Here is a 12569-nt window from a genome sequence, read left to right as displayed (position 1 = left end):
ATTTCTTCTGGTCACATCGGACCGATGAAATGACCGGGAAATTCTGAGTCCGTTCATCTCCGACACCGAAGAAGACGACTTTGACGGTTTTAGCGCGCAGGAGGAAGACGGAGATAGCGATCGGCGAGCCGGTGCGGCTTATATTGAGGTGCGCTTAATAGTCCGGAAATTACGGTAGTTTGAAGTTGAGATTACGAAATGACCAAAGAACATGATGTAAACATTCGTAACATGCAAATTTTTTTCCAGCATCCGGCCGCTATCACAACATAGAAACGCACTGTTTTATTTGATTGAATTAATCTTTTTTTCATTCCACTCCTTCAATACGTAACACTAGTTTCACTGATTACTTTTAATCCGTGTTAAACTATTATTCCCGAGATGAACCTCCTGCTGCACCATCTACTGAATATGGATGGGCGTTTTCCAACAGGCCGAGCGTGGGAGCTCAATAAGAGGGGATAAAATGCCTGGTTTCAGAAAGTGAAATTACTATACCATAAATAAGTTATTTTATTTGTGCACATGTATATTCACATTGAATAAAAAGGATTGAAGTCATGTATGAAAATAAAGATGCAAAGCGAAATCCTGATTTCGGTTTGACTTAAATATGATATCCCTTTGTTGCATATCTGTAAACAACGTGCCTTTGTGATTTAGGATGTAGAAACCATAGCCATGCTGAGGAAAAGGAGGGGGTGGGGGGCTGAAGGAAACAGATGGAAGCAATATTGCAGAGAGGTGGGACGTATAAAGAGAAAAGCGGTGCAGTGAACAGACCTTACGGACGACTTGGATGAAGTCTTTGGCGCTCTGCGGCCCGCGACCCTGCAGCTGGCGGGTGCAGGCCTCTAAGGAAGAAGCGTGGGCTACAATCAGCACGTTGTTTCCTGTTCAGGGTACAAACAGGCAGCGAGGAAAAGCACATCACGGTCGGGCGACTTATTTCAATCAATCAAAAATATTCCAAAATGGGCAATAATGCATCTTTTGCATATTTCTGTTAATGATTTAAACAAACAAAATAAATCATTAATTGCCAAAAAAAAATACCCAAACAATCTCAAAACCTCATCTGGAAATTATTTGGAAAAAATAAAGAAATGACTGAAACACCTCTGTAATATTAATTAGAAAAAAAAAAAAAAAAAAAAACTGGAGTAATTTCACGAGAACTCAAATCTGAAAATATAAGTCTGATATTTATAATGTGTTTGTCGTATATCTAAAGAGAATTTGTGGGATGGATGGATAGATAGATAGATGGATGGATGGATGGATGGATGGATGGATGGATGGATGGATGGATGGATGGATGGATGGATGGATGGATGGATGGATGGATAGATAGATAGATAGATAGATAGATAGATAGATAGATAGATAGATAGATAGATAGATAGATAGATAGATAGATAGATAGATAGATAGATGGATGGATAGATGGATAGATGGATAGATGGATAGATGGATGGATGGATGGATGGATGGATGGATGGATGGATGGATGGATGGATGGAGACTCTCACCAGAGTTCTTGCAGTCAGACAGGATGTCTTTGGTCACCTGGTGGCTCCGGCTCATGTAGCTCTCGTAGGATTCAGACACGGTGAGCTTGCTGACTGGAATCAGAGGTCTGTGCGGAGACAAACATCGGCCGCTGAAGGGAACTCTCTACTTGTGCCCGTTTCAAAACAACACAAAAAATAAGGTCAGCTTTGTACAAGAGGGTTGAAGGTGCCGCGTTGAGCAAAGACCAGAAACAATGGCAGCTACGAGAACTTCCTTTTCTTGGATTGCACACATTATTTTAGACAATAAATGAGGTCACTGCGTTGACATGAAAATTAGCTAGCGGGATAAACAATAGCTTTTGCAAACAAAAGGTGGAATCCATTAAAATGGAGTTCCATGGGTGGGGTGGGGCAATATCATGGAATAAAAACACTATGTTTAACAGTCATACAATAGAATTGTGATACATAACGTGTGCATCCGGTGATGGACTTCAAACTATGAGAAGGTTTCTCTGCAAATTATGTCATTTTCTGCTATTCTGCCTAAAACTTAATGACCCCCCCCTAAAAAAATGACCCCCCCCCCCCCCCCCCCAAAATGGTAACATGAGAAAAACTTAAAAGATACATTAGAAACTTATGAGCAATCACCAGAAAAAGACCCGAACATAAATACACCTTGAAGGGATTTACTGAAAATGGAATTGAGTAAAATATATAAGTTGATTGGTAAGTAGTACAAATAATTTGTATTTACCATGGAGTTAAAAATGACAATAAAAATATAAATGTATATTCTCTGTTAAGACACTTATTGGTCTCTGTCCGGCATTTTATACTATTATAAAACTGTAAAGAAAATAGTTGCATTACATTTTTTCAATACAATCTTAATAAAGCTGTTAAATACACCATTTACAACACCGAGTTCATAAAAGTGAGATGTTTTCAACTGAGAGCTGAGTAGTAACACCTGTATGTGGTGTCCACATTGAAGTGGACTGCAGCCAGATCAGAGGGGGGGATCCACGCAGGCAAGGAGCCGCCCGAAACCCATTTGGTCCACTCAAAGAGTCCTGGTTCCACTCGCATCCTTAGCTTTCCGTCCTGCTGCAGACCTGCACGCACACAGAAACGCCAGGGTTACCGGCCGACGCTCCGCGCGGTGGACGGACGTCTCCGCCGCGCCTCCATGATGTACGGTATCGTCCGCTTGCCTCTCAGGATTTCCTGCGCGGTCTGAACGCATCGCAGTGCAGGGGAGCAGTACACAAAGTCTATCACGGTGTTACTTTCCAACAGGGCCTCCCCTGGAAAACACACACACACACACACACACACACACACACTCATTACTTTAGTTCTCTACAACATACCCTGGTGAAATAAATACAGGATTTAGACAAATAGACAAATAGATGTGCTTATCCCGCTGCTTTTCTAATTCAAGAGCTACGTTATTATTGTATGTGTATCTGATTGGTAGAAGAAAAAATAGAAATAATTTCTTTATTTCTTTTTTTAATCAATTTCTGAATGTGTCAGTTATAATTTCCCGATTTTGGGTTCAACAAAGTACTTTTTTTCCCCCAACCTATCCATCTGCTCTTGCCATCCATCCATCTATCTATCTGTTTTTTCCATCCATCTATCTGTGCCTATTGATCAATTGATCGGTTTTACTTTCCATCAATCTACGTATCTATCGATTAAAGCCAAAGCCAACTTTGTTGTAAATTCTGCCGTACGTTCGCACAAACAAAGCATTCAAATAGCGTTACTCTAAGACCCAAAGGTGCAAAAATACAAAAAAACCATAAATAATTTGTCACAGAGAACAACATGCAACAACAAGTTGCGCTGAGGTAGAGCAGATACGGTAGGGTTTGATTTTTAAAAACGGGAGCGCTAAGCTGCAGCTGCAAAGAAAGTGATAGCAGTATGAAAGTGCAACTGCATTTTTCATTTAAAATGAGGAGCCTGGTCACACACCCACGAGTCGCGCTTGCGTGGATCCAAAAACAGTGATGGGCGCATCCATATCATAATCTCTCTGTCCTCCCCACAGTGGCAAACTGGGAGGCATGTTCAAGTTGGAGCGGACATATCTACCTGGAAGAGACAAATAATCTTTCAAAAGTTTTGGAAAAAAAAAAAAAAGCGGCGGCGCAGACTGGCCTGATAGAGACAAAACAAAACAAACAAAAAAAAAAAAAAAAAGAGGGGGAAATTTGTTACCCTTGCTGTCCGAGCAGAGCGAGAGCCAATGTTTGCCGAACACCACGTCCATCCTCTCGCCGTGGCGACACACAAAAACGGTTCGCTTGGGCTGCCGGCCGTGACCGCCGCTCATCCGCAGGACCTGCTGGAAGTCACGGGCGTCGGTAAACCGCCGGGCCCTCGACGGGATTCTAAAATATGTCCCTCTTTGGTGAACGCAAAGAGCGTACCTGCATGGGATGGCAGATGAGGCTCAGCGTGGGCATGTCTCCGGGGCTGGCGGTCTCGGCCCGCCGTCCGTCCAGCAGCCCGTCGAACATCCCTCTTTCCTTGCCAGGCTTGTCGGACGGCCCGCAGCTAAAGAATGAGTGAGAGCTGTGGGCGGCAAGAAAATTGCATATTCAATTAAAAACAACACAGGTTCTTCCTCTTGCTGAGGTTGAAAAAGCTAAAGTGAGGAAAAAAAAAACAACAACATACCGTATTTTCACGACCATTAAACGCATCGTAGTAAAAGGCGCAGTCTCAGTTATGTGTGCCATTATTGTATTTAACTCACACATAAGGCGCGCCTGATTATAAGGCGCGGGTTTTATATACAATCCACGCCCACACTTTACCGTTCTCATGGTGTCCTCTACTACGTCCGCCTTACAATAACAACACACACACAAGCATACAAGTGTGCGTATCTAAAAATAGAGCAGGAGCAAAACTGGGTTTGGTATATTTTTTTTTTACCGGTAATCGTCATCAATCGAACCCATGGAAGTCGTCATCCTCTGTTTCTGATTTGATTCTAAACCTCCATCAAACATGCCAGATTCACTTTCTTCACTGTCAGAGTCGCTTTCCGTGCCATGCGGCTCCTCGGAAATGATGCCGGCTTTTGCGAAAGCTGGAACAACAGTGCCGGCGGACACGTTTGCCCGAGCATCTACAATCCATTCCCAAATTGTGGCGTAGCTCGCCGGGCGCTGCCGTCCACTCTTTGTGAAACTTCGGAAACCAAGAGGACTTTTCGTTCCCCGTTGTGCGCATCGCTACCGTGCTGGTCCCCTTCTTCTGCACAGCGTGACTCGCCGGGATGTCGAAAGTGAGCGGCACCTGGTTCATGTTAGCGAAGTGGCTGGATGTGTTTGCTGGCCATGTTTTCAGGATTGTTAAAACAACAATGTTCTGCATAACGCACACACCTGTTTTTTTGTATACAATCAACGCCCACACTTTCCCCTATAACGTTGTCATGGTGTTCTCTGCTACGCACACAGGGCGCACTGCACTATAGGGCGCGTCGCACATTTTGAAGAAAATCTAAGATGTGCGTCTTATAGTCGTGAAAATACGGTATTTATTATATTTATTTATTATAACGGTTTGTGCATGAAATGCAAACGCTAGAACTTTCGAAACCAGGCTGGTTTTATTTTCAAATCTAATGTCAGACAATGTTCAGGCAACGCAGACAAGCCTGATATGTACTTTTGACTTTTTTTTTTTTTTCTTTATATGTATTGAATATGTATTTTAATATGTATTTAATTGTTATCTTGTTGTGAGCCGGCATGTCTGTCAAATTCTAAAAGTCAATGCGGCCCCTGAGCCAAAAAGTTTACCTGTCCTGGACTACACCCTAAGATAATTTCTTGCAACAATTTCAAGAGGAGAAAAAAAAGCAATCGTGCTTATTTGCAATTTGAAAATGGTCAAATCATTACAAAGAAATGACTTTTAGACCGATGATAAGGTAACGAGTGTAATATTACGTGCAGGAAAGCGTCGGTAAAAATGTTATTTCGACGTGACGCCATTCAGGCTCACCCGTGGAAGACCCAGGTGTCGGACTCGTCGGCCAGGCTGATGTAATTCTCGGGCAGCAGGCCGGACAGGCCGCTGGACAGGGAGGTCCCGTACACCCAGCCCTCGCTGGCGCTGCTCTGATCCATGGGCGACATGAAGATGAAATCCCCCGGGACCAGCTCGAGTTCATCTTCATTCTGGGGCACGTACGGGTACATCACCCGCAACGTCTGCGCGTGCGACAGAAGGAGTGAATCCGATTACAAAAAGTCCATCTCGTTTGTTCACAGAAGCCGTTAATAGCATTCTTATGCGCGAAATGAATTTATTGTGCAACGGCAGGTCGGACCAGGAAGAAATTATTGCGAGGGTTTTACGAATTCCCACACCTCCCCGTCAGGCAGCGTGTCAATAATCGAACATCAAGATCATGAACCCTTACTCGGCCAAAAACAAGGAGTGTCTACGCTGCACGCACTGGAACACACCACGGGTCAGCAACAACACCGGAGTGAATCATTTCTGGCATTTCGTCGACGAGGAAGGCCGGGAAAAGGTTGCAAAGATGCACGAGAGGAAACATGCGCCCGCCTGCGCTTGAACCCGAGGCTCATAACCGAAATACGAGATGTCAATGAGGGAAATAGTGCAGCTTTAGTTTTAACCCTCATATTATGTTAAGGGTCAATTTGACCCATTGGGTCAATGGGTGAAATGGGTCAAATTGACCCTTAACATAATAAGAGGGTTAATGCAAAGTGTTCCTTTCAAAATAAATGAAACAATTCAAAAAAAAAAATTTTATATATAAATATACATTTCAGAGGAAGAACAGTTCATCAGTACTCAATGAATTAGGTGGATTTAATTTAAAAACGAAATGTTATTCATCGTTAACAGGAATTCTCAAAAGATATTTAGCAAATGGGAGGAGGAAATGTTAATCTAACTGTCGTCTCTGCTGTCTGTTCATTTGTAGACGTCTTTTGGTTTTTCCAAGTGTCTTTCCATCTATATTCATATTTATTTGACACTTATATTCCGTTACCATCAACTGGAATATCCTTAGATTGCAGGGTCCATATTCAGGAAAAGAACTTAACCCTTGTGTCAAAAGTGACCCGCTACCATTTTTAGCTGTAGAAAAAACACCTTAAACTATTTTTTTCCAACTTGAAATTTTACGACTTTTCCTAAAGAGACCCCATAATTAGAAAAATTGATACTTCTTTTTTGTTTATATTTCCATGTGGGCTGTATAACACTAAGGCACAAAGATTATCTTATGGGTCATTTTTGACCCGTAGGACGAGGGGAGTAAACACAATGTTAACATCGCACAAGGGTTAATAAAGATCCGCTTGAACACGATTCAATTTTGATCAATGAAACTTTAAATGCACCTTTTCTCCGAGGGTGCATTTAAAACTAAGGAGTATCAGTGATGTCCTCAAGCGACGTGGGCTCGAATAGCATCCGTGGAAGGATAGAAGGGTTCGGGTGAACTTAAAGGTTACCTCGTGGTTTGCGAAGCGGATGTCCCGGGAGAAAAGCACCGCCAGCCAGTCGCAGCCCAGCTTGACCTCGATGCCTTTGGCCAGTTTCTCCAGCAACGGAAGGTGATCGGAGGGGAAGTTGTAGGCCAGAGTCACATGGAGCTGCTTCTTGTGAGGCTCCACGTGCACTTCTGGTGAACATATCACGCAACAGGTGATCTGAGACTTGGATATTCTGATTCGTTTGAACACAGCAATCAATTGTTTTATTTAAAATTGTTGGTTTCGAAAATTAGAAAGTCATTTTTTTCTTTTCTTGTTCAGGGAATTGCCTCCCTGAAATTCACATTATTTTTTAAAATGAACTAAATATGGTGAAATATGATGATATAACGTTTGAAATAATCCCAAAAATAGGTAAGAAAAAACAATTTTTTTTGATAAGAAAATGATCATAACTGACCCAAAAATTATTGAAGATCAAGTATAAAATGATCCCAAAATGACTGCAAAATATTATAAGTATAATATACACACAAACACACACACACATATATATACACATATATATGTATGTGTATATATACAAGTATATATATGTATATATAGAAATATACATATACATATACATATATATGTATATATATATATAAAAAAATAAAATAAAATAAAATAAAATACCCTTACCCCTTTTTTGCATAAATATGAGGAATAACTAAAAACAAATTAGCATACTTTCAATATTTTTGTAAAATTGACACACACACACACACACACACACAAACACACACACACACACACGCACACACATAGCCAGACATTCACACAAACAGAACATTAAAATAGCGTGACTAAGACCGCCAATGCAAAAGTACAAAAAAATGATGAATAATTTGTCACAGGGAACGAGGAACAACGATACAGTACGCTGAGATAGATATGGTAGCGTTTGATTGTTAAAGTGACAGCAGTGGTGAGGTGCAGTTGCAAAGAAAGTGATACCAGTTTGAAAGTACACTTGCATTTTGATTATAATTTAATGATTAGGAATTGAGTTGAAAATGAGCCTAAAATGACTGCAAAATATTCAAGAAAATCCCCTCTCCTCTTCCTGCCATGAATATAAGGCAAAACTAGATCAAAGAAAATGAGCAAACTTTCAATACTTTTGTAAAGTGGACCCTGCGCACACACACACACACACACACACACACACACACACATATCTTTGAAGTTATAATGCGGCTCCCGTTTTAATCTGAGCACAAAAAACAAAATCTGTCCTCTGCAAAAGTTTCAAAAGAGACTTTATAATGAATGACTGGAAAGGACTTTTGTCCTTTAAACATGTCAGTCTCATACACTGGAATAGATCTGGTCATTTTACAATAACTTCATGCCTGATGGATGGATGGATGGATGGATGGATGGATGGATGGATGGATGGATGGATGGATGGATGGATGGATGGATAGATAGATAGATAGATAGATAGATAGATAGATAGATAGATAGATAGATAGATAGATAGATAGATAGATAGATAGATAGATAGATAGATAGATAGATAGATAGATAGATAGATAGATGGATGGATAGATGGATAGATGGATAGATAGATAGATAGATAGATAGATAGATAGATAGATAGATAGATAGATAGATGGATGGATGGATGGATGGATGGATGGATGGATGGATGGATGGATGGATGGAAGATGCTGATTGTTGCAGAGGAAACTAGCTTCATATATCCACAATATATCCACAGTGTAACTAAAAAATTACATTAGTAGCTTTAGCTTTTTTTGAAAATTCTCTCTATATCTTTTAATAATTGTTTTTTGCAAAGAAGTAGAGTTGAAATATGTAAAAATGTAATTGCTAGTGTAAGTGATTTCGGCTCCTCTCTATGTAGATGCCTTTGTAACGCCCTTGTATTTCCTACCCGCTTTCCTGGCGGCGTCAGTGGCGAAGTCGGCCGCGAACTGTTTGAGCACGTCGGCCACCTGCTCCTCCACGAAAAGGCCGATGAAGTTGGAGGAGATGTAGAGCTCCAGGGGCAGCGGGCTGGGAAAACGTCCCCGCCACTGCTCCACGGTGGCCTGAAGCGCCTCGCACAGAGCCTCCGCCTTGTGGTCGGCGCACTGGGGGGAGGCGATGGAAACGCGGCGATTTGTTTTTCAATCCCTGGGTGAAGCCCGGAGGCGGTCCGAGATCTGACTCACCATGAAGAACTGGCACAGGGTGATGTGGGGGAAGATATTATGGGCCCTGTTCTTGCCGCAGGTCACCCGGCTCTGTTGCCAGAAATGCGAGAGCTGGTTCTGCAAGGGTCCGCTGGGGCGCAGGTACAGGACGAACTCCCTGGGCAGAGGCTCGTCCAGGAAGGGGTCGTCCACGTGGGAAAAAAGCCTGGGGGCGCCGTGACAAAACACGCATTTAATAAAGAATTTAACATGCGTCGCCCCAAATAAAATATTGTGAAATGTCAATATACAGGACGGTCTCAGAAAATTAGCATATTGTGATAAAGTTCATTATCTTCTCTATCTTACAAAAACAAAAATGTCATACATTCTTGATTCATTACAAATCAACTGAAATGTTGCAAGCCTTTTATTATTTTAATATTGCTGATTACATCTTAAGAAAACTCAAAAATCCAAATATTAGAATATCATGAAAAAGTTTTTTTTTTTTTTTTTTATTCCATTACAGAAGATAAAGAACTTTATCCCAATATTCAAATTTTCTGAGCCAGTGATGTATTTACCAATATAGGTAATTCACTTGTCAATACACTTCCCCCCTTCAAGGTTATTGTAAACCGTAAACAAAGTTATGTGATCGCAGGATGTTAAGTTTTGTCGCGAGGGATATAAATTGCCATTTATATAAAAAATATATTTTTATAGATATTTTTATTTATTTTCTTAAAAAAACAGTATCCATTTGTATACAGTGGCCAATGATAACAGTCTTTTAGTAACTGTAATGGCAAAAATCAGGTTTTTCCTGACACGATTTCAGCTTTCTGCCAATACTTGATGTTGTTTTGAATTAAAATGAGTTCTCTTTTACTTTTCACTAAGATGTAGCCCACTGGAAATACTTTCTTTTTACTTACCAACATTAATAACAATGAAGTTTCATTGGAAATAAAACAGCAAATAAATCAAAAACAACAAGCTAAGACAGAATTTTCAGGGACCTTACGGGGATTTTTTTGAACCGTTTCTTTTACCAAATGTTGATGGAATAGCATTTTAAGTCAAATATCACAACTTTAATGTTAAATTTGCATCCGGAGTAGAAAATGACGACAGATGATAATCCACGCATATTGATATTTTGCCTTGCACTCACATATCTGGGATTTTCTCCGTCACTGCGATGATAACATTCATTAAATCAAACCGTTTCGCTTTGAGAGGAACTTAAATGTAATCTAATCGTGTTCGATGCACTTTCACGAGATTTCCAAAGACAAAGCGAAGGATCGACTTGACGTTTCTCCACGCCGTTCCCCAGGAGAGGGCAGCGTAACATACGGCCACCTCCCTGCAGCCGGCTCCTGCGTTTCGGTGTGTGTGTGTGTGTGTGTGTGTGTGTGCTGTGCATCTGTTCAACCTACCAGTCACATGCTGCCTGCACACTCCTGCCTCCTGTAGACACTAGCGCTTTCAGTCTGACGAGCACAAGAGAGGAAAAGAAACATTAACCGTGGAAATGTTCCCTTGGTCATGGCTCATCACAAAAACACACACATCTTTGTTCCTGTTCACTTTTACGTGTTTTCTAAGGAGCCGAGACAAAGGTCAGCTTCACGTTTGGAGGTATCTGATGAGTTTCACCCATGATTGTAGTGTTTTCTTTCGTTGTTTGTAAACTTCCTCGCCGAAAACACGACTTATACAGTTGTACTCGCGGTTTAATTGGCTTTATTAATGGTTTTGACCTTTTTTTTTTGACAGTTCTTAACCTTTTTATTTGTAATTGATTCTTCTTCATTTGCTGACAAGCGATTCATTTCATATCAGTGTCATAGTGATCATCAAAATCAGAATGTTTCAGGTTCATATCAATAAGACACACTTTAAAACCAAAGATTCTTGAGAAACTCCTGCAAAATAATGGCTAATAAGCAAGACCTCTGTGAGGTATTTACTTATTCATTATTTGTGCACGTAGGATGTATCCCAGCTATCAATGGCTAAGAGTCAGGGTTCACCTTAGGCGTAGATTTATGCAGAAAAAAAAAATACTTATCTCAAGTCTGTAAGACAAAAGTAGGAAGCTCAAAGACCAAAAAAATTAAATTGGACTTTTAAAAATGACAATATTTGTGTTTGCCCTGGTGTATCTGACTTGGGATTTTCCAAATCTAAAGCAATTCTTTTATATACACCAGCACTTTGTGACAAGAAAAAAAAAACAAAAAAAAATACATATATCGTATGTGTGTGTGTGTGTAAAAAAAAAAAAAAAAGATGTACACGGAATTAATTTTTAATCAAAACCACACAACTTGCAAGTCTCACAGACAAACGTGTGGGAGGAAATGCCCACAGGCAAGGCGAGAGAAAACTCCCACACACCGTCCTCTACACTTCCTTGTTTCACTCGTTTGACAACGTATAGGACTTTTCTCCTTTACGAACCGACAACAGCAAAATGGAAAGGTGTCGTTACGTGAAGATGTCGCTGCAGATGTTGTTTTCAGTGGTATTGCAGTCAGACTAATAAATGTTTTCTTGGTTCAGCTGCGTTTTTCACATCTGCCGAGATCTCCACCGGGATCTCGTCGACTCTGAAGATTTTGACGCTGCAAATTTTCCGTCGGTTTTATCAGATTTGAATTTCGCCCATCCCAAAAAAAGAAAAAAAAAAAGCTGCACGCTGCAGAAATCCATGGTTGACGTGAGTAAAGTAATGACGTCAGTGTGGCTGATAACTGCATACGCAGGAATATGATTCATTGTTGAATAAAAAAAAATAAAAAAAAAAAAACCCAAGAGCTTTTTTGTTGTATCCAGATATTCACTTTTCTGCCATAAAATATCTGATTAGGTTCAGAAAGTCATGTCATGATTCTCACCGGTAGTTTACCTTCATTTAAATCTAAAAACAAGATAACTGACACACTCTAAAATAGAATTCATCATCTTATGGTTTCAAAGCGTTTTACACTGGATTACATTAACCAATGTGCGCGCGCACACACACACACACACCCATATGCAATGCAAAGCGCGAGCCGGGCCATCAGGAGCAACTGTGGGTTGCTGATAGTTATTTATTTTTATTTTTTTAATCATTTTATTGTTCTTTATTAATCCCTTGTCCTGCTCAACAACACGGGAATCGAACCAGGAGTGTTCGGTCGCTCTTCTCTCTGCCCAACGCCCAATTTTTTTAATTTTATTTATTCTTTTTGTTTAACTTATTTTATCATTTTGTTTAACTTATTTTAATTGATAATGGGCTAATATATAAAGAGAATTCTCAATCTTTTTTTATATATGGT

General features: G+C 40.4%; 1 protein-coding gene across 2 annotated transcripts in view; it reads right to left on the bottom strand.

The window, feature by feature from the left end:
* Positions 1–12569, bottom strand: part of ubash3bb (ubiquitin associated and SH3 domain containing Bb) — a 56318-nt gene that overhangs the window by 4466 nt on the left and 39283 nt on the right. The window contains exons 2-13 of one of the 2 annotated variants that reach the window (XM_086141551.1): positions 10677–10730; positions 9268–9454; positions 8988–9186; positions 7061–7230; positions 5565–5773; positions 3974–4118; positions 3762–3888; positions 3516–3635; positions 2741–2833; positions 2497–2641; positions 1536–1642; positions 787–896 (exon numbers count right to left, since the gene is read on the bottom strand). In XM_086141551.1, the coding sequence (XP_085997677.1) occupies positions 787–896; positions 1536–1642; positions 2497–2641; positions 2741–2833; positions 3516–3635; positions 3762–3888; positions 3974–4118; positions 5565–5773; positions 7061–7230; positions 8988–9186; positions 9268–9454; positions 10677–10730 (1666 nt within the window). The remainder of the gene's footprint in view (positions 1–786; positions 897–1535; positions 1643–2496; positions 2642–2740; positions 2834–3515; positions 3636–3761; positions 3889–3973; positions 4119–5564; positions 5774–7060; positions 7231–8987; positions 9187–9267; positions 9455–10676; positions 10731–12569) is intronic. The other variant, XM_086141560.1, reaches the window with a different exon arrangement.

Source organism: Fistularia commersonii, chromosome 3, assembly GCF_037954325.1.
Source record: "Fistularia commersonii isolate RoL2024-O1a breed Wild chromosome 3, RoL_Fcom_v1.0, whole genome shotgun sequence".
NCBI classification, from domain to species: Eukaryota; Metazoa; Chordata; class Actinopteri; order Syngnathiformes; family Fistulariidae; genus Fistularia; species Fistularia commersonii.
The sequence above is the reverse complement of the archived record's forward strand: the minus strand, read 5'-3'. Positions and strand labels throughout refer to the sequence as shown.